This window comes from Prunus dulcis, chromosome 5, assembly GCF_902201215.1.
Source record: "Prunus dulcis chromosome 5, ALMONDv2, whole genome shotgun sequence".
Lineage (NCBI taxonomy): Eukaryota > Viridiplantae > Streptophyta > Magnoliopsida > Rosales > Rosaceae > Prunus > Prunus dulcis.
This window is the reverse complement of record NC_047654.1, coordinates 16167771-16189057: the sequence shown is the minus strand read 5'-3', so window position 1 is coordinate 16189057 and position 21287 is coordinate 16167771. Positions and strand designations below refer to the sequence as shown.

The 21287-nt window shown below is 37.4% G+C and overlaps 6 protein-coding genes across 7 annotated transcripts; 3 read left to right on the top strand and 3 right to left on the bottom strand.

Moving 5' to 3' along the window:
• The first annotated feature begins 1699 nt into the window (after positions 1-1699).
• Positions 1700-2101, top strand: LOC117629132 (ninja-family protein AFP3-like). Its single transcript, XM_034361640.1, has one exon. It carries the CDS (start codon positions 1700-1702, stop codon positions 2099-2101), a length of 402 nt encoding a protein of 133 aa, XP_034217531.1.
• Positions 2102-3065: 964 nt separating this feature from the next.
• On the top strand, positions 3066-6694 carry LOC117628467 (glycerophosphodiester phosphodiesterase GDPD6). The gene is made up of 8 exons (XM_034360934.1): positions 3066-3528; positions 4211-4389; positions 4560-4743; positions 4982-5056; positions 5359-5468; positions 5610-5828; positions 6016-6171; positions 6312-6694. The coding sequence occupies exons 1-8, from the start codon at positions 3513-3515 to the stop codon at positions 6549-6551; spliced, it is 1179 nt and encodes a 392-aa protein (XP_034216825.1). The 5' UTR covers positions 3066-3512; the 3' UTR covers positions 6552-6694.
• A 1368-nt stretch (positions 6695-8062) lies between these two features.
• On the bottom strand, positions 8063-11653 carry LOC117628463 (replication protein A 70 kDa DNA-binding subunit B). The gene is made up of 12 exons (XM_034360926.1): positions 11390-11653; positions 10925-11071; positions 10665-10832; positions 10390-10567; positions 10004-10274; positions 9823-9925; positions 9617-9741; positions 9417-9495; positions 9189-9333; positions 8884-9044; positions 8669-8789; positions 8063-8555 (listed from the first exon to the last, which is right to left on the bottom strand). The coding sequence occupies exons 1-12, from the start codon at positions 11518-11520 to the stop codon at positions 8355-8357; spliced, it is 1830 nt and encodes a 609-aa protein (XP_034216817.1). The 5' UTR covers positions 11521-11653; the 3' UTR covers positions 8063-8354.
• A 584-nt stretch (positions 11654-12237) lies between these two features.
• On the bottom strand, positions 12238-14758 carry LOC117628466. Of its 2 annotated transcripts, XM_034360933.1 has the most exons (4): positions 14733-14758; positions 14495-14635; positions 12931-14036; positions 12238-12782 (listed from the first exon to the last, which is right to left on the bottom strand). In XM_034360933.1, exons 3-4 carry the CDS (start codon positions 13983-13985, stop codon positions 12560-12562), a joined length of 1278 nt encoding a protein of 425 aa, XP_034216824.1. In that variant the 5' UTR covers positions 13986-14036; positions 14495-14635; positions 14733-14758; the 3' UTR covers positions 12238-12559. The 2 variants fall into 2 exon arrangements, with proteins under 2 accessions (XP_034216824.1, XP_034216823.1); XM_034360932.1 differs by lacking the exon at positions 14733-14758 and having other exon boundaries at positions 14495-14707.
• A 1841-nt stretch (positions 14759-16599) lies between these two features.
• On the top strand, positions 16600-18587 carry LOC117629131 (exocyst complex component EXO70E2). The gene has a single exon (XM_034361638.1). The coding sequence runs from the start codon at positions 16600-16602 to the stop codon at positions 18556-18558; it is 1959 nt and encodes a 652-aa protein (XP_034217529.1). The 3' UTR covers positions 18559-18587.
• Positions 18588-18961: 374 nt separating this feature from the next.
• LOC117628465 (presenilin-like protein At2g29900) lies at positions 18962-20691 on the bottom strand. The gene has a single exon (XM_034360931.1). It carries the CDS (start codon positions 20479-20481, stop codon positions 19150-19152), a length of 1332 nt encoding a protein of 443 aa, XP_034216822.1. The 5' UTR covers positions 20482-20691; the 3' UTR covers positions 18962-19149.
• Positions 20692-21287: the final 596 nt, after the last annotated feature.

The following is a 21287-nucleotide window of genomic DNA, read 5'->3' as shown; positions in this document are numbered from 1 at the left end:
GACATTTTCCCAGAAAAGTTGCATTAACTCTAAAAAACGATGAAGAATTAGAAAAGAAACGCTTTTAATCGAACAAAATCTCTAGTTAATACATTGCAGTGTTACCTAAATTCATTCTGTTGGAGACATTTTCCTGAGAAAATAGAGTTTCTCAGGAAAGTGGAAGAAAATTCACCAGATCTGAAAAAGTACAAAAAGTTGAAGAGGCTGATCATCAAGAACCGTAATCAGAAATGATAAAAAGATAAAAGAATGAAATAACACTTACCGAGTTGCCAGAGGATTACAAAAGCTTAGCAGATATTTTCCATTTCCCGAGAAAGTGGAGGAAAATGTTGGATACGCGGGAAAAAGCAGAGCAAATTCTATTGCCTCAGCATCCTTACACAGTACCTTAAACTTGCGTCCAAATGTCTTTTTAGCTTCTTGCATCAACGAACTCGCCTCATGTGAATCCTCTTCAATGATCACCTTTTTTAATTCCCAGGTGACAATTTGCACAAAAATTGGCACTATCTTTAGATCAGTTGCCAATAGATTCAGTGGGAGAGTCAGGAAGTTCTGCAAGTTGAAGATGTCGTTCTTGTGCTCCACCACAACGTCTGCTACCTCCATTATATATGCTAAGCGATTAATGAGGTTTTTGTACGCTATGTTCCACGTTTTGCCATCTCCGGTGGCCAACATCTTCTCATGTATTTTGTAGAGTTCGTTTAATTGTTCTGAACAAAGCCTCAAATCTCTGGTGCTCTGATACTCGGATTGACCAGTGTATATGCAGTTTCGCGGCGTACGACGGTTGCGATAGCTAAGTCTGGGTTGGGGAACCACAAATTCTAATGTCTCCTTAACTTCGAATTCTGGAACTTCGAACTCTGGAATGTCTGAAGTTCCTGCATGGAAACAATATCAGACTCTACGCTATACAAAATGCAGAGAAAATATTGTTAATGACTATTTGCTAACCTCCTTTTACAATCCCGAAGCCCCTTCCATGCATGCGATCCGACATTTTCCCAGAAAAGTTGCATTAACTCTAAAAAACGATGAAGAATTAGAAAAGAAACGCTTTTAATCGAACAAAATCTCTAGTTAATACATTGCAGTGTTACCTAAATTCATTCTGTTGGAGACATTTTCCTGAGAAAATAGAGTTTCTCAGGAATGTGGAAGAAAATTCACCAGATCTGAAAAAGTACAAAAAGATGAAGAGGCTGATCATCAAGAACCGTAATCAGAAATGACAAAAAGATGTAGATTGTTCAGCTATGTTATCTTATTGTCATCTCCATGATTATATACTGGAGTTTGGTTCTTCTTCTTTTGAGTATACTTATGTCAGCATATACAAGTGTAGCCTCCACCAGGTTGAAATGTGGAAGGTAAAGGACTTCATTTCTCTTAATAAAAGCAGTATTTATTTCTTATAAATGTTTATCCAATTGCGGACGGTGCCTGTTAGATTTTCTTAAACAAAATCTGTGTATGATAGTAAGTCTCATTTACAACAATTGATGATTAAGGACTGCTGTAAAGTCATAGATTATAGCAGCAAGAACAATAACATTTTGAGACAACTTGCTAGTTTCAGATTGAAACCCCTGCTGATTAAGACTCAGTTTATAGTATATAACTTTCTTTGACCTGTGACATTTACTTCCATTCAATTTTCCTCTATTGTACATTCTTCCTCAAAGATATGAACTTGTGTAAATTCCATGCAGGAGCAGGATGTTTTGAGACATTCCCTTCCGGTGGTGACATCAAGCCGGTGGTCACCTCTTCAAAAGTGGCCACTTTAGAACATGTCAACCCTGCACACAATGCCATGGAAAATCCCTCAAAGGCGGCTAAATTTTCCAATGCTGTTGTGCAGAAGGAGGAGCTGACATCCAAAATGCCTTCTGTGAGAACCTTCGGAGCAGATGGGAGGAAGACCGAGGGGGTTCTGTACAAGTATAGACAAGGCCAGGTCGGCATTTTGTGTGCTTGCCATGGCAGTTTTCTCTCCCCAGCCGAATTTGTCAAGCATGCTGGTGGAAATGAAGTGGCAAACCCCCTGAGGCACATCATTATCTGCTCAACTCCATCTGATGATTAGGTCAACGGTGGTGGCTCTGTCGCCCCATTGTAATTTTAATTGATAATTGAACACCTTGAGTTGAGCAATTACTCTATTTTTATAGTGAAAGTTTACTCTGATTATTTTCCTTTATATAGTCTTTTCTGAAGTAACTTTGGAAGGTTATATGGAACATCAGGCGATGCTTTAGTTACCCCAAAGCACACTAACAATCTACATCAAGCAGACTGCCGGTGTCCTTGTAACTTGTTGGCTTTGTGTTATATCCAAAGTTTAGCAGGTTTTGGGTTCGACTGGCATCAAATCGAAAAGAACGAATAAAAACAACTAAACAAGTTAGACTAATCTCAATATTTTGTGTAAACCAAGTTGTCTCAAAAAGGTTAAATCATGAAATTAGGGGCCTTTTATTTACCATGAATGGAGGAAGTAAGGAATTGGATAATAATCGATATGAAATCAGAGTGATACCATTACCAAAAACTTCAATTTGTGTTGCAGCATCGTAGCTTCAATGCTCCATCATCCTCTATTGAGCCATCTAAAGATATGCACAAAATAACGGATTTTGTTTTTCCTCACAATTCTTCTCCTCCTTTATTTTATGTTCTTTATTTGGAGAGGGAGGAAAGGTGAGAGTTGAACACTAGCTAGTCTGTAGGGATAAGTGTTCTACTTTTACTCTATTGTTGAAACTACAAGGAAGTTGGTTTTTTCTCTCTCTTTTTTTCATTCAGATCTCGTTCGTACAAAATCTCATGGTTCGCTATTTCCTGATTGAGTTTTTAATGCTCTGGATCTTCTTCCTTTCTTTTTTGCTTTCCACTAGAGTTTTAAACCTATCACAATTTTACAAGTAGGAAACTACATCTTTTTCAGCTTCCTTGTATTATTCTGAATTTTATTATATATTATAATAAGTTAATTCTTTTTTTTTTTTATTCCTACTTTTATTAGCCTTTTTTAATGATCTCTCTTACAGTTAAGAGACTCCTAAATAATATATCACCCGACAAATGAGAAGTCACCATTCAGTCAACGCGCCAACTGGTCGCTGAGTTTAGAAATCAGCATCCCCGTGCAAAACAACAATGACCTGACAATTGTAAAACAAACCCAATCATCACCAGCCACGTGTCCAACCTCCCTCTTACGCCACCCGTCAACGGCCAGTGTTGCAGTTCCACGCTTCCATTCCAATGGCATCTTACCTGTCACTGCCAATTTAGCTATATTTTCCTGGTAGAGCCTATCTATATATTCGAGGAATATTCTTGGTTTACGGATAGATCCATGACACCGAATTTTCCGAGCCTCTGTATTATAAAAATCCCGGCCACACACGATTCTTCCTCCTTAGAATACAAAACAATTCCTCATATTCATTCTTCAAAGTGAAAGCTTTGCAGAGAGAAGCTGGGCCAACACCATGGCTTCCTCACACTGTAAGCTGCAAGCTTAACTTCTTCTTTCTTTTTCTTTTTTGTAATTATTTTTCTTGTTGACGGCATAAGTTTTTCAATGTTTGTATGTGAATGATCACTGGGTTTTTTTCAGTTTTGAAAAAGGCCTTATTTTTTTCTCTTGGTAGTTGATATACTTCTAATATTGGCTTTCTATCTGATTTGGCCTTGGCAATTGCTTATCTGGGTTTGTTTGATTTGTTTGAAGCTGACATTTGAGAACTTTCCTTGGATTGCTAAATATGATCTGGCGCAAGTTAATTGGTTGATTTTAGGGAAATTGATGTTTAGTTGGAAAATGCCTTTAGTTTTTCTTAGTTAGCAAAATGATAGCCAAGGTGTGAATGTGAGGTTGTGCTTTGTTCTACTATTTATAAGTAGGTTCTTTCAATTGAATGAGACAATTGGTTTTCTAAATATGGATTGCAAATAGCGCTGATATTGATCTTGGTTTATATGTAGGATATAGTCTTAAGATTCATAAGTTTGTTGCCATTCTAAATTAGCAAGCGCCTTTTACCGTTTAGGATAGCAAGACACTATCTGTATTCTCCAAATTATGAAAAATTTACATACGGCACGGAAATGGATTTAATTATGTAACCCAGCAGCATTCTTAGGTCTAGAATTGATGGTTTACTTTTGATGTTTTTGCATTTGACAGGTTTTGCTCCTTTTGTGTTCCTACTGCTCCTTGTTGGGTGTTCCGGGAGGCCATTTTATCCACTTCCTAGTAAATTAGCTGATGGCGATAGACAGCCTCTGCAAACTTCTCGACCATACAACATTGCTCATCGAGGTTCAAACGGAGAGATTCCTGAAGAAACTGCTGCTGCATACGTGGTAAATATGGGCACATATATGCTTATTAACCCAGCTCTCTTAGTTTTAGAAGACCACTGACTGTTAATGATTAGATGCTGCAATTTGATGGTACTAAAAATACTTACAATAAACTTCATTCATCCACTTGATAAAAAGGTAAATGAGTACTAAAAGATTCATTCTTGCAGAGAGCTATTGAAGAGGGTGCAGACTTCATTGAAACAGATATCCTATCTTCTAAAGATGGTGTTCTCATATGCTTTCATGATGTGACCCTTGATGAGACAACTGATGTTGCAGAACACAAGGAATTTTCAAATCGTAAAAGGACCTATGAGGTTCAAGGGGTCAACACTACTGGTTTTTTCACTGGTATGGAAAGCCCTTCAGCTTTCAACTTTTTACTGAATATGATCACATTGTGTTGATGGTTATTTTGGTACGTCCCGTCTTCTAACTGAAGACTGCCCATAGTTGAGCACCCAACTGATAAGTTTTGTTAGTTTACCACTGTTCCCAAAATCATATTGTTACTTTTTTCAGAATCTGTATGTTTATTGCCATTCAGTGTTCAACTGAGGAAATTAAAATTTATTTTAACCATATGCAGTTGATTTTACACTAGAAGAACTGAAGTCATTACGAGTGAAGCAGAGGTATCCATTTCGGGATCAACAATATAATGGTTAGTTCCTATTTCTGGTAAATCACTCTGTATTTGAGCATACATTTTTATTGATGGCCATGGGTTGGTTCTTGTTGTTAGAACGTAGTACCTTGATTTGGGCTTGATGAGTAACATCACCACTTGACTCATGGTTCTAATTACAGTTGAAAGGACAAGTCTAGGTAGTTCCCTAGGTCATCGTATATAATGCTACACTTATTTTTCATATGGAAAAGCATATATGTTTTCTTTTTTAGTCCCTTTTCTATAGGGGCAAATATAAGGATGGTTAAGTATATTTGTTTCTGATGTATCCTCAGGAAAATATACTATTATCACTTTTGAAGAGTTCATTGCAATCGCATTGGACGCACCCAGGGTCGTTGGAATATATCCAGAGATTAAAAATCCAGTATTGATCAACCAGCATGTGAGTATCCGGAAACCTTCCACAAAGAATGGTTGCACATAACCTGATTAGCATTATGCCCTTTTCTGAAACATGGAATGCCATTTCATGGTTAAAATTTTGCTTCATCAATGCTGAATCTGATGTTTAATATGATGACAGGTGAAGTGGGCAGATGGCAAGAGATTTGAGGACAGGTTTGTGGAGACACTTAAGAAGTACGGATACAAGGGTTCATACATGTCAAAAGATTGGTTAAAACAACCTGCATTTATCCAATCATTCGCTCCAACTTCACTTATATACGTATCAAATCTGACAGACTTGCCCAAGATCTTCTTAATTGACGATATCACAGTTCCAACTCAAGACACTAATCAGGTTTGTGTTCCTTCTAGTTTTATCTCCCTAGAGACTACTTACGCTGTTTGCCGATCATAACCTCTTTATAGAGATTAAAGACCCAGCTTAAACTGTATCTAAGTCCAATTTTTGCAATGTAGTTCATCCATTGAGTCTTTCAGTATTTATATTCCTCTCTAACTGACATCAAATTGATCATGTGCAGTCCTATTGGGAAATTACTTCCGATGCCTACCTCGACTTCATTAAAGATTATGTGGTGGGCATTGGACCATGGAAGGATACTGTGGTTCCTGTAGTAAACAATTATTTGCAAACACCTACTGATCTGGTCTCCAGAGCCCATGCTCATGACCTACAGGTAGATTTCTTCCCTGAAAAGACTTATTCTTGTTTAAGATTATATGAAATATGAATGCTTCAGATCTATGGATGTAATTATTGGGCATAATAAAGTATTGTGCGTGTTCTTTTGTTTCGTCTTCTTCAATTCCGATGCAGGTGCACCCATATACATACCGAAATGAGAACTCGTTCCTGCACTTTAACTTTCATCAAGATCCGTATGCGGAGTATGATTATTGGGTTAATGAGATAGGTGTTGATGGACTTTTTACAGACTTTACAGGCAGCCTGCATAATTATCAAGAGTGGAACTCCTTTAAGGAAAGTGATGACAAGAATGCATCAAACTTACTGCATAAAATTGCGTCAATGGTCTCTTCCTATGGAAGGGCATGAGATTGTTAAATTATTATGTGTAATTTTTATCTTGTTATCGTAATTTAGTGCAACCTCTGTGGACTACAACCCTGTATAATTAGTTCAGAAATCTTGACATGCTAAAGCAATTTAGTGCAATTGTTTCATATTTCGGGTCTTTATAGTTCATAATGTCGATTTCCAAATGGTTTGTGCATCACATTTTCGAAATGCAAGGACAGACGAGTTGAAAAAAAATCCCTATTTGGGCTTTCTCGTCTTTGATTTTTATTTTATTACTGGACTTAATTTTTAAATATTTTATTTAATTATCAGTATAGCCCAACGGCTATACTCCGGTATTTTTTTAAAGCTTTTTTTAACTTAATAGTATAGCCGCGGGGCTATACTATTTTTAGAAAAAAAGAGGCTAAGTTCTAGTTCTAGGCGGGTCTCCTTTTTTAATTAATAAATAGTAAAGCCGGGCGGCTATACTTTTTATTTATATTATATTCCCTCGGCTATGCTTGGGTTCCTTTTTTTATTTTTTTAAATAAATCGTATAGCCTGTTTATATTATATACAAACATTATGGCCGTGCGGCTAGACTTGCGATTTTTTTAAAATTTGTTTAATAGGTAGTATAGCCGAGCGGCTATACTGTATGTCTATATCATATTCGAAACGTGTAGCCGTTCAGCTATACTGGGGTCTTTTTCTTAAATTGTTTTCATAAATAGTATAGCCATGCGGCTAGACATGGGCCTTTTTTTAAAATTATTTTCGTAAATAGTATAGCCACACTGCCATACTCTTGAAATACATAATGGAGTCCTTTTTCTTTTTAAAAAATTATTTTTTCCCCAATTTTGTTTATAGATAAGAGTAGTTTATCGCATTATCCATTACTATTAAGCCATTACCCGAGTCTCTATTGTCCCCTTTTGGCTTTTTAACTTTTCCAGAGTTATTATATGTATAAAGAATTTAGTATTTTCCCATTTAATACTCATATTATATATGTACATATGTATTTTTCAATAATACTTCTATTTTCCGTACATGTCTTAAAAGCTCGGTAAAATACAAGTTTTAAAAAAAAATACAATACACGTATTGTACACATACATACATATTTTTTATGTTTAATACACAAAAAATTCACATATTATACACATAATTTTCACATATTATTGAATAAAAATAATATGTATTAAAATATTAAAACAAGTTATTGTAAAATATTATATAGTGGCCGAATTTTTCAATTATAGCTTGCTAAGTTATAATTTTTTTTGAATAAGTAGTACAACCACACAGCTATACTGAATTTTCATTCCAAGAGACTAACTTTTTGTTATACACAAATAGCTTACTTTATACACAAGTAGCTTCTTAACATGTCACCGAATTGCTAAATTTATGGACCGGGGCAACGGTTGGTGGTGCTTTCACAAATTACCCACACAAAAAACAAAACAAAAAGCTTAATCCTTCCGCAAAAGTCATTCGGTTTAGTTCTTATGCAAAAATCGCAGGGAAGAAAGATGAAATTGAACGTAAATGCCAATCGCACAAAGGATTATAAAGGAACTCCGTTTATACAACTAGATAAATATCAAGCATTTCTTTTCTAGAATGCAACAAAACCCACCATTTATACAACTAGATAACCAACATTTGCAATTAATCCCAACTGCCCTTTTCCCATGTAAAAACTAAACCAGTAAAATCTAAGGCAGAGATTAAAAAGGTACATAATACATTGCCTGCCCAAACAGATACCATCCTCATCTTTGTTTGTTCTCTTTGGGTTTTTGCACTTTCCATTAGACGATTCTTCTATTGGGAAGCTTTCATCTTTGATATCTCTTCTAGCAAAAACTTTGATTCAGCAGCAAAATCAACAGGAGCAACTGCCCTGGCAGTTATCCTTTTCCTCTTCTCGTTATTGTACTCATTCTGAGAAACACTGACCCTAAAAAGATGAGGAACCCAAGTAGCTTGTTTCAGCTTCAGTTGGTATACGTTCTCTTCTCCCTCCTGAAAACGTAAAGCTCACAAAAATTAGAAACCAGCTGCTAATCTTTCATGGTTAATTTAAGACATGTTATAACTTATAGGCACAGTGAATCAAAATCATAACTATAATATACCTGTGATTTCAATTTGTCCAGCTCATCTGCAGAGCACCCAATAACCCTCTCTGCTTCTTCATTAAATAGAGAAAGATATGCTTCCCCACTTGCGTCAGTGACTCTTGCAACTAATATATACCTGGAAAGCGAGAACAAAATAGAAATGAGAAAATGGGAATCTGTATAAAACACCATTAGCATCTTTACCATAATATACTGAACATATGTCTTACCTTAAACTGCATTCTTCATCATTTTTCTGGCACGCTTCACACCAATAACCAGACCCAATAGCTTCAGTTACTTTCTTGTTGCAAGTTTTGCAAGCACGGTACCACAGTGCCTGATCAGGCCTGATGGAACTTATAAACGCTTTAACACTGAAAAACACAGGCTGCCCCAAGACCAAAACAAAGTATTCAGTACGATGACAAATGAGTTTTAAACCCTACCATAAACTTAAAGGTTTTCATGAAGGGGTATTTTATTTGACTGAAGATTCTTTTGTAACTAGGAGCTATTGATATAGAAGTAATACCTTATCCTCACCCAAGGATGGGTCATCAGATATATGAGACAAGGAGACTCTGTCAGAGTACATGGACCTTGCTCCACTCTTGGCTAAAGGGCTCATACCATTGCCAACAGAGGCCAATGAAGCCCCTTTACCTTCAGAATCATACCTGCCAATTAAGACAATATAATCATTGATTGTACATGGATATAAAGAAAAGAAGAGGTAATAGCCTATTGAGGAATATCTTACCAGGACCTCAACCTCTTTGCTTCAGGTAATTCAGGATTGACTACTACTGTGCTCCTGCTGAGTGTTGACAATGACACACCTGAAACAATATATTAAAGACTGCATCAAAAATAGGAACTTTGATTGTTTATGTTTTTTTTTTTTTTTTTCAAATATGCATAATTGCTTGAACTGTTACTGAGTAAAATTTTATTAGCTACCTTGGAAGTCTCCAACTTTGAGGGACTTGATAGCAACTATGGGAGATTGATCGGCAATGTCAAGCAGTTCCTGGCCTACACTAGTTGCAAGCTCACCCCACAGAGAAACCACAACTGTCTTTTTCCTGCAGTTCAGATACCAATTGTTTCAATGTAAAACATTCACATATTGAAGTAGTAGTAAGCAAGGAGTATTATAGGCTTACGTTTCATCAGCAATGGTAATATCACGCTTTGGAATACTCTCATTGTTGCTCTTCCTTCTGATGCTCATTGTAGGAGACACACTTTGAACAACTCCAATGACATCTGAAATATAGGGCAAAGATGAGTAAATAAGAAGATAGAAACACACATATATAACAGATCCTGAGAGTGTTTGCTTACCCACGAGCTCCTTCCCATTAACATGGGGACCTAACATATCAACTGGAACAAAATTGAATTTTGTTTCAGGAACAAAAGCTGCTTCATTGATAGCTTCTTCAACCTCAGAATTCTCATTTAAATTCATTTCATAATCATTTTGCACTGTCTTAAACTGCTTGTTAGCAACCCTTAGAGATCCCTTTGAAATGTAATAAACCTTCCCTAATTCAAACTTCTCAAAGAACTTCTTTGCAGCTTCATTAAACATTGTTGCTTGAATTTGTGTGCCCTAAACCAAAGCAAACAAAGTTTACACAAAAATTAGAATCATTATGTCATGTACATCTAGCAAGGAAGAATGGATTATAAGAATGTCAGAAAACTCAAATGAGTCTTTTTCTTACTTCTTCATCTGTTAACTCCACATTGAAGACACAGCCTTCACCTCTAGCATTCTTGTAGGTACGCATAGTACCCTTGTTTGTAACACGAACCTTTATGGTCCAATTTCCTTGGTAAGGATTCAAGGAAACAAGCGGATGCACCCTCCGGGTCATGGCCATTCTCGCAGCCGGGGCCATACTGAAATGAATCCACGCAAAAAGTGGAATTGTCAAAACACACAACCATGAATTCTAACACACAATTACAACTGATTGACAACAAACAAAACACTTACTTTCCATTCTGCTCATGCACAATTTGAGAAGCTGATTTGGAAACCATTTCTTGCTTGGGTTTCAAAATAATGCCAACTTCTCCACTTTTCACCTCACTTTTGACCTCATTTTTTATCTCCGTCTCAAGTGCAGGTGAGACCACCTCGCATTGTTTTACAAGCACATAGCTAAAACAGCAAAACCAGAACCAGAACCAAACTTTAACATTCAAATTCCGATATTTTGAAAGAGACACAGATATAGAGAATTGATTGCTTACTTTTCAGACATGCCAGGAATCTCATTAACAGCATAATCCAGAATGCGAACGAGACCCAGGTTCTGAATGTTCCCAGAGGTAATCTGGGAAGCCAGCTGGGAGGAGAACATCCCCTTCAGCTTCATCTTTCCATCACTAGCAGTAAACCTGGAACCAAATTACAATTACAATAAACTAAATTAGATATGTTTTTTTTCCTTACAAAGCAAAACCAATCAGACTATACCCAAGTTCATTCAAAACTCAAACAAATTTATCATGAACAATTCTATAAAACTTAAACACTTCAATTTTCAAAGCCTGAAATGCAGCCAGATCTAGATCTAGAAAGGGGTTTCTGAAAATCCACAAAGAAATAAAAAGGAAAAAGAAAACCAAATAAACACAAAGCTTCTAATAATTTCAAGGAAAAAACCCAAATAGAGACAAATTTATATTGGATTGATGGGTGAAGATAAAGCTCACTTGTAAGTAATGCCCCTGGGACCGAGATCGAGGACCTGGATCACGATATCGGGCCGCTCAACCGACCCACTCGGATCCGGACAGGCCAAAATGGTCGAAATCGCATCTGGGGTTGGTCCTAGCTTCGCCATTCTCAGCCCTCTTTCTCTCTTACTCTGTTGCTTCCTCTCTCTAAAATTTTGGAGGCGATTTTTGGGGGGGAGATAGAGATAGATAGAGAGATGATATGATTTGAGAGTCTCTGTGTTGGAGTTGGGGTTTTGTATAAGTGGGTTTCGGCGGGAGATTTTTTGTTTTTTGAAATCATTTCCCGCAAGGCTTTCCTAAACAATCTTTTGTTTTTACTTTTTTGGCGCCAAATTTACCTTTCGTGTGTTTTGGTATTTGTGGACTGCCGCGCTCCAGCGCCTGTGGGAATTCCTTCTGCGTGTTACCATTTTCTCCTGCTGTTGTTTCTGAAATTCACGATTGGACCATCAAGAAGGCTGTACTTTGTAGTTGGGCTGTAATATTATGGGCCCTCCACGTTGGCATTAACAATTGGACCCATAATTTCATGTTCTTTCCCAAAATAAATAAATAAAACTTGACCCCAAATATTGTTAGAGTTTTGTTGGGGATTTTTTTTCGGGTAATACTAGGCTTGCAACATTTTTATACCACACTATATACCACCTCTCTAATAGAGGTGGATCCCACCAATACAATGGGGTCCACCTCTATTAGAGAGGTGGTATAGAATGTGGTATAAAAATGTAATAAATCAAGCATTTCCCTTTTTTTTTTTCACTAATATATATGTTTCATAAAATCATAAATAAAATTAAAAAAACATGAAAAGGGGAACATGGTAACACTGACATGGAGTGAAGTCTTGCATTATCGTGGATCAAGTATTTACATTCCCTAAGAGACATAGGAAATACCTAAATGATTCGTTTAATTATCTATTAATGCTAAAAAAAAACATGTTTAACCTCAAATACAACTCCAATGAGAAAACCAGAGATGTCTGAATATCCATGTGTAATTAATGTACAACAAGAAGAGAGAGACCACTAAACTACAATTGTTTTTTTCCTTTTGTTGTTGTTCTTTTGTTGCAATATTGTTCAGAACTTTTTGGAAGGGTTGAAGTTTTAACCGTACCACTACCCTGGACAACGTCTCTCAAGAACAGCATGATGGGCAACAAGAGAAGCAGGACAGCCCCCATCTGCACTTTCCTCCATTTGGGGTTGGTTTTGGGGTCTGAGGTGATGATCCATTTGGACTTTCTTTAGGTGTTTGTGGCCGCGATTCTCTTTTCGACTTTGGTTTTGACGGCGAATGTTGCCTTTGTTTCATTGCATCTCCCCTCAGTGAACAGCTTACGTCTCCCTCCCCTGCCAATCTTCATGCATCAAAGAGAGATTCAGCTGTTTGCTCAACATGCCAAGGTGCACAAATATATATTTCTTGCATTTGTTTTTTCTTATTCTTTAAATGATTAATTTACTTCTATATATTTTGAGGATGTAGATTATTGTTAAGCAACTTACATTGGAAATGCAAAAGATCTTGTGCTTCCATCTGAAGCATGAGAGAGGCAAGCTGAATGATAGTTTCCCTCAGCAACAGAGTCATTTGCTTTCTCATGATTTTCTGCATTTTCCCTTATAACCTCTCTCATGGTTGCTGCAGATTTTGCTTCAGTTACTCTTGGGCTTGGTTCAACTTCCTCCTCCAAATTGCCACTTTCCTGGGAATTCTCAGCAGCAGACTGCTTAGATGGAGGCTGGTTGCTTGAGAAATCAATATTACTGAGGTTGCTACCACTAGGCATAGGCATGCTCACTTCACCAGGCAAACCCAGCTCACCAGATTTGCCCAACCAAGGAAACTGGTCTTTGGTGAAACTCATATTCCCCATCTGAATGCTGAACAAGGATTCATTGGATGCAGTGCTCCACTCCAATGGGGCTGTGGATTTGTTCCTAGCAAACACATAGTCAGGGATCCTATATGAAGAAGGGTCACCGGGTCGCTCCATCACCTGCGTAGGAGGAGATTCTGTTGTTGCTGATGCTAGATCATCAACCGCTGGCTGAGAAGGTGGTGCTTCTAATCCATCACCAGGTTGCTCGTTCCTCGGCATTGAGGCTCCTAGAAAATCCTCATCAGCATAATCTGAACCTTCCTGAGAGTCCACAAGTTTTGTATGCCCAGTGGAACCTTCTTGGGACATACTGGTTGCATTTGTGCCCAATCCAAAGTCGGTGGTTTCAGAACAATCAGATAGAGAGTGACTAAAATTTTCTCCTCTGGAGCTAGAAGCGTTAGCTTCACCTAGAGTGGTAGCAGAATCTGTCCTCAAAGCATTCAACTGATCAACTTCACCAAGAGTTGTAGCAGAGCTTGTCCTCATAACATTATTGCTACTGATTCCGCCCAGCTCCAAAATTCTTATGGCATTGTCCTCCTCGTCCTGTTTTCTCTGGCCGGTTGTGCTTTCAGCAGGGGATTCTGTGGCTGCTGCATGGACAAAGTCTGAAGATGTTGACAGTGGGGAGGAGGAGGGGGGGCTTAACCTTTTTCCCTCATCTGCAGATGCCATAACTAAAAATTGTTGTAATTATGGCTCCACCCGTCCAAAACCATGGGATTTCTGTAAAATGAAATAACAAAACAATCATAAGCTCACCAATCCAAGCACATTTGCAGGATTGAATTCTATATGGAACTATGGATCCCGAGAGAGCTTCTTCATAATGTTTGCCACCCAAATTGAGGGAAACAGGAAATTTGACAGATTAACAGGTAAACTAGAGAATTATAAACTTAAATGCATTCATTTGATTGATAACACAAATCAGAATGCATTCATATTCAAACTGCATGCTGAACTTATATCCTTACTTGAAATTAAGGGGAAAAAATTAATCCAAAAACATTGTATTTCAAACATAATCTATGAAAACATTGGAAAGAGAAGGAGAAACATTACATTTCAAACGTTATATACATTGAATATATACATTGCAAGAACAAGAATTTGAGATTAAAAACAAAAACCCCATTGAAAATTTTAAAAAAAGTAACAACTTGTATGAAAACAAAACTTACATGCAAAACCAATGCCAATGAATTAACGTCCGCCTTGAAGAGAGAGAGAGAGAGAGAGAGAGAGAGAGAGAGAGAGAGAGAGAGACTGCCAATCTCCCGGCCCTGAAAATCAGCAGTCTCGGTTTTGCATTTGACGTCAACCTATGGAGTAATGGGGGTAAGACTGAAAATCCAAGAAAACCCCAAAATGAAATGCGCAAAAACGAAAATGAAAATGACAGTGAGGAGAGAGAGAAACCTGGGGAGGATTAAAGGGCCTTGCATAGACTTAGGCGTTGCTTCCTTTCTCTCTCTCTCTATTTCCATATAATAACCAACTCGTGCCATATCGCGCCTCCTCGTCTTAACTAATTTCTAAAATCCAAGGCTGTCTTTGCTTTTTTTGTCATTTATTCGGTATTTACCTTAATAATATTCCCGATAATATTTTCTTATTACATAATAAACTTTACTTTATCAATTAAAACAGTGGTTTTATTTTATTTAACCAAGTCGTCATATTTTAGTTTTTTTCAGCTGGAAAATATGACATTCAAATATCGAATTCTGATTTTTTAATAATCAAATTAATTAAGAGCATTTATCGTTACACTCCACCCAATTCGAAATCATCACGTAATCCAACGAAGTTGGCCCAACTCAAACTTTTTCTTTGTCTGGTTGGGAATTATGGCCCAATTGGTTTTACATCCATAATATAATTCTAACCAATCATTAACCCACGTTTGGTTTTCACTACTTGTATTTTTATCCTTACTTGGAAAGTAAGAAAAGGAGGTAGGTTCTTGTATGAACAGTGGAAACAATAGTTATGATCAAGAATCTCAAGAAGTTTATGAAATTTTCACGAACTTACCAAAGGAGTCAATTGACCAAAAAACTATTTTTTTAAATTAAAAAAAAAACCAAAGGAGTCAATCTGTTTGATGTTCAGCAAAATTCCAAGAACGTTGCTTTGACTCTCGAGATTGAGAGGGTTTTCAAATTTGCTAAGCGGGCCACAGGTGGTGGAATGGAAATCAAACCCTTAGGCTCACCCTACTTTGAACCTACTACTAGTAGTTAATTAATTTTATTTAGTTTCTTGGTAAGTCTTAACAAGCGATCTTTTTCTTAATCACGCACACAAAACAGCTAGCCAATGTACTAACAGTGAGGTTGTTAATGGCCAAAATATCACACCCCGGTTGACAAGCAGGCATTGGACTTTGAATACATCAACTCGTAAAAGAAGACTTTAGCAGTCCAAGTTTCTAGCTCTACCCTTTTTTCTTTTTTAATTTTGAGTACAAACGATAGTAAACTACAGAAAAGATGAGTTTCTCACACACAAAAAAAACTAAGATGTCATGGGGATTCGAACCTAAGATCTCTTGTCTGTAATTCAAAGCTTTTTTTTTTCATGTTTGCTCCCAGTAATTCAATATTTGATAAATATGTAGATGCTAATAATTAGGATTTAATTGCACATATATATACACACACATAAATACAAAGTAAACCAACAATTGTCATACTAGAAAAGTCAATGGTCATTGCAATGCCAACAATATAATATAGTGGAAGAGATTGCATGTAAAGAAAGTTAATTAAGGAAGCTACCATGAAAATTTGAACGCCTTGGCCAACCCCACCAAGTTTCACGTCCATCTCCCCTGAAGCTTTCTACAATTTGATTTGTCCACCATCATTTTCCCCTGGAGCTTTCCACTTTTCCTTCAAAAAATAATTTTCTCTATCTCTCCCATTCTTGGACTATTTCTTTCATCAAACAAAACGCGTAGTTTTTAAGCTTTTTTATTTTTTTTCTAGTTCTCTGTGTGTTTTTTGGAAAATTACTTATCTGGGATTTCAGTTTTTGTACCTGTTTTCACTGAGGATCCAAGAGAAAGAACAGTTTTTGCAGATATCATGTCCCTTATCAGTTCTACTGTGAGTTCACAGATTTTTTGTTTTTGTTCTGAATTCCAGTGTGTAATTAATCATTAGCTTCCCTTTTTGAGTCACTAAATTGCAGTACAAATTTTTGGGGGAGTTTTAAGTTTATACATTGAGGCTTCTGTTTAGTTGGTTACTTGCTTCTTTCTTTTGGCTTTTCCATCCGCATGGGGGATTACAAATCATCTTCCACCCCAACCCATGAAGGAGAACAACATCTTATTGCTGCAGCTCGGCACATAATGCAGGCACTTAGGTCAAGTAGTTTCCTAACTGATGACTTGAGAAAAACCCTCTCAGACCTTGAATCTCACTTGTCTGCCATTGCTGCAATCACTGAAAGCAAGACAGAAGAGTTTTCTGAGTTTGAGAAGCGGCTCAAAAGTGCTGAGGAAAAGGTTTTCAGTTGGGAGTCAAATAATCAAATAATGATATGGGACTCTGGCCCTGTGGAAGCTTCCAATTATCTCAAATCCATTGATGAAATCCAAACACTGATACAAAACTTTACAAGCTTGTCTGTGGATGAAAATGGGAAGCACAAGGAACTTTTCTACCGAGCGGATAGTGTTCTGCAGCTGGCAATGTCAAGGCTAGAGGAAGAGCTCATCCACATTCTTGTTCGTTACAAGCAATACCCTGAGCCTGAATACATGTCTTTTCGTTTGTCTGGAGCAGATATTGTGTATGACGAGTCCTTTGTTTCAGTTGACGAAGAATCTATTGAGGAAGCATCCCAGAGAAACAGGTATACCAATGAATCAGATGACTATTATGTTGTAGATTTGGTGCAGCCTTTGGCAATTCCCCATCTCAAGTCCATTGCAAAAGCTATGTTTGCTTCAAATTATGGCTATGAATTTTGCCACTCTTTTATCAACACAAGGAAATATGCCTTGGACGAGTACTTGGTTGTCCTTGGTGTGCAGATATTCAGCATTGAAGACGTGCTGAAAATGGAGTGGACAAGCTTGAACTTGGAGATCAAGAAATGGAGCTGGATTATGAAGATCATCATTCGGGTCTATCTTGCTAGCGAGAAATGGCTCTGTGAGCAGATCTTGGCGGAATTTGGATCTGTCAGTTCATTTTCCTTTCTTGACATCTCAAAGGCCACAATGGCATGCCTCTTGAATTTCGGTGAAGCCATAGCCATGGGATCCCGTCGGCCAGAGAAGTTATTTTCCTTGCTTGACATGTTTGAGGTTCTTGCCGATCTTCTCCTGGATATAGATGCTTTGTTCATGGAAGAGACTGGTTCTTTCATAAGGATCGAATTCCACGAGCTTATGAAGAGCTTAGGCAATTTAGCAAAGACAACATTTTTGGAATTTGGGAATGCCATTGCAACATCTAACACATCATCAAATCCATTCTCCGGAGGTGGCATTCATCCTCTCACCAGATATGTCATGAACTACATCAAGACCCTAACTGAATACGGCAGAACACTTAATTTTCTTATCAAAGATCAATGCATAGAAGATTCAAATCCAGCCCTTGAGCTGGAGGACAGGCAGGGCATAGAAGATTTATTCTCTTCCACTTTTTATCCAACAGCTCACCACCTTCTGTCAATCACATCTACTCTAAAATCCAGTCTTGATAGCAGATCCAAACTATACAAGGATGCCGCTTTACAACATGTATTCTTGATGAACAACATCCACTACATGGTCCAAAAGGTAAAGAGCTCAAAGCTCATGTTTTTCTTTGGAGATGAGTGGATAAGAGAGCATATTGCTAAAGTCCAGCGGCATGCAACAAGTTATGAGAGAGCTACTTGGAGTTCAGTCCTCTCTCTGCTAAGAGATGATAATCAGCAGTCACATTCTTTCTCAAAGGCAAATTTTAGAGAAAGATGCAGGGCTTTCAGCATTGCATTTGAGGAGGTGTACAAGAGCCAGACAGGGTGGTCCATCCCGGATTTTGAGCTTCGGGAAGGTCTACAAATTTCAACTGCACAGAATGTAATCCAAGCATATCGGACTTTTGTTGGGAGAATCTCTGGCAATATTAGTGATAAAGACGTTAAGTACACTGTGGATGATCTGGAGAAATATATTTTCCATCTCTTTGAAGGGTCACCAAGATCGTTGCACCATGCGTTTATACGCAGAAGGTGAAGCTTTGGTAGTTTACTTTATAGGTTTCAGGTTGTAGTGTTTCAAGTCTCCCTTTCCAATGTTTTTCCCTTTATTTTGTCAGGAATTTAGTAGATGTAAATGTAATTGTTTGTATGCCTTCTGTCAGATTTTCAGAAGCAAATTTAGGCTGTAATATATTGTTGTTTGTCAGCAGCATTTTTCTCCTTCTGTAGTAATATCAATTGGCTTTACATGCCTTCCCATGTTACTGAATTGTAGTCATATAATGCTTGCTTACCCCATGAATCATATATTGACAGAATAAACCACTGAAACTACAACTGCTGTGCTTTACCTTCAATCTTAGCTGCTTAATTAAGTTTTTTTTTTCTTTTTGTGAATTTCCCTTGGCGGAAACAAAAAAGTCGATTCACTATGAACAGAAATAAGAACAGATCTTGCTATTGTTTTGAACTGTTATAGCAAATCTCTTACTGGTTCTGTATATGCAACAAATTCACAGAAAAATACAAGTTGCAGCAATCAATCATCAGTTTCATACAGTATACTCTGATGTTTTACATGTGTTGTGTAGCTGCCCGTCAAACTTGTACAACATAATTTTTCTGTCTAGAACATGATGAGGTTCAAAGAACATTGTACAACAAAAACTTCAAGCAAGAGCCGGGTCAATATATAAAACACTACGCCGAGCATTATTGACACAGGAAGAGCTGGCAAAGCTTTTTGATACAAAGCCAGCAGCATCAAAGTAATTCCCAGACCACCTATAATGGCAAGATAACATGCATACACTGTCATAAAATCATACATTGCTGCCCTCCCAACCAAAACGCTGTAGAAGATGAAGTCTCCCAATCCCAGCTTGATTGAACCAGAGGACCCCAATCCAATACCCTCCAGCACCAAACTTTCACTTGCCACAGCATCTTCCTGCCCACGCTGCTCAACATTTGTTATCCGGTCTAGTAATGGCGCAGAAAGCTCTTGATCCCTATCCCGAATTCGCCCCTCTTCGGCTCTAACCAAACTCGAATCATTATGGCCACTGCCAAACTCACCAGGATTTGAATTTGAATGTGAAGTGTCATTGGCATTCACATTAGAGTTTGACCTAGAATTTACATTATCCGCCAAAACAGAATTGATATTCTCATTGGAATGAGGCCCATTATTCGAATCCTCATTTCTCCTGTCTCTCCAAACTCTTCTCTGACGCACGCCACCACTGGAATCATGAGAATTTACTGGCCTAGCCTCATAAACCAAAGCAGGAATCTCTTCATCCCTAGATATTGCAAGCTCTACCAAGAGCCTTAATGGCCCAACAGGCAACAAAACCGCAGCAAGATCATACAAGGCCATGGCAACCAAAAGCACCCAAGTAGTCCATTCAGGCAATAATGTAAACCAATAAGCAACCAGCATTCCAATAACAACCAAATATGCTTGTGTGACAAGAATTGCCATTTTTGACATGAACACAGCCAAGACACCAACAACAGTAAAATTGAACAAAACCAGAAGAAATGTGATAGAATCAATGGGAACATTGAAGTCTTGAATCAGAAACAAGGCAATTTCACCGCCCATAAACCCCAACACAACAAAAGAAGAGAAACCCATGTAGATTTTCAAGAACTCAGTGCATCTGAGATAGAAAAGAAGGACCAAAACGAACGTGACAACAGTGACAACAGCAACAAACACAAGGGAGTTCAAAACGGCACCTACGAATTTGTCCCACGAAGAGTCTGAGGTGGCCTCAGTGTAAGCAATGGTGGCTATGGAGGTCACTGTTTCTGATGAAGATGAGTCCGCGTTTAAGATTGTCACCAAAATGACCACTAACAACATACAGATTGATACTGGTGTGATGATTCTGATAAGTTCTTCGCCTAGAGATTCAAGAATGGTTGTGGGTCTTGGATTTTGGGCCATTGGGTATTCGAAAATTGGATCAATTTCGGTTCTTGGGGGTGCTCCGATTGATGGGTATTTTGAGATTTGTCCGGCACTTTGAGGGTTCAGCTTAGAAACTTTTCGCAGGTTTTGGTTCTTTGACTGCTTGACCAGTCGATGGCGATGAGGGAGAATTTTAACCTCTCATCTATCTGACTTTGTGTTTTACTTTTTATTTTTAAAATAATAGGAAATAGTATTCCTCTTAGAAATATTTAGTGATATACCCATTTCTAGCACTAATATTATAAATAAACCCTACACAATTGAATTCCTATAAACAAACCCAAAAAAAACCCAAAAAATGATAGCTAGCCTTATTGAATTTAATATTAATTATTAAATTACTTTGATGCCCTATTGAGTGCTTTGGGTATTTTTATGAGATTTTGGGATTGGGCTTGTTTTAAGAAATTGATGGCAGTTTTGTAATTTATAAGAAGTTAAAAGCTTTTTTGTTATGTTGTAAATGGGCTTTGGGTGTGTTTCTAAAGTCCATTTTATATAGGGTATTTTTATAATTTGGGCCCCCATATTGGGTATAATAGTGAATTTCCCTTTTTCTTATTTAACTAGGAACTAATTGGCTCGCCTACATGCCAAATACAATTACAAGCAACAGTCTAACTACAATTATGAGTTTCTCACATAATACTTACTAAGTCTACTAAGGTATTATGAAAGTACGAATCTGAAATTATTAATTTACAAATTAAAATTATTTTTTATTGAATTATACTTCATTAACTGACTCGATTATCTTTCTTAAAATAAGAAGATCAAAA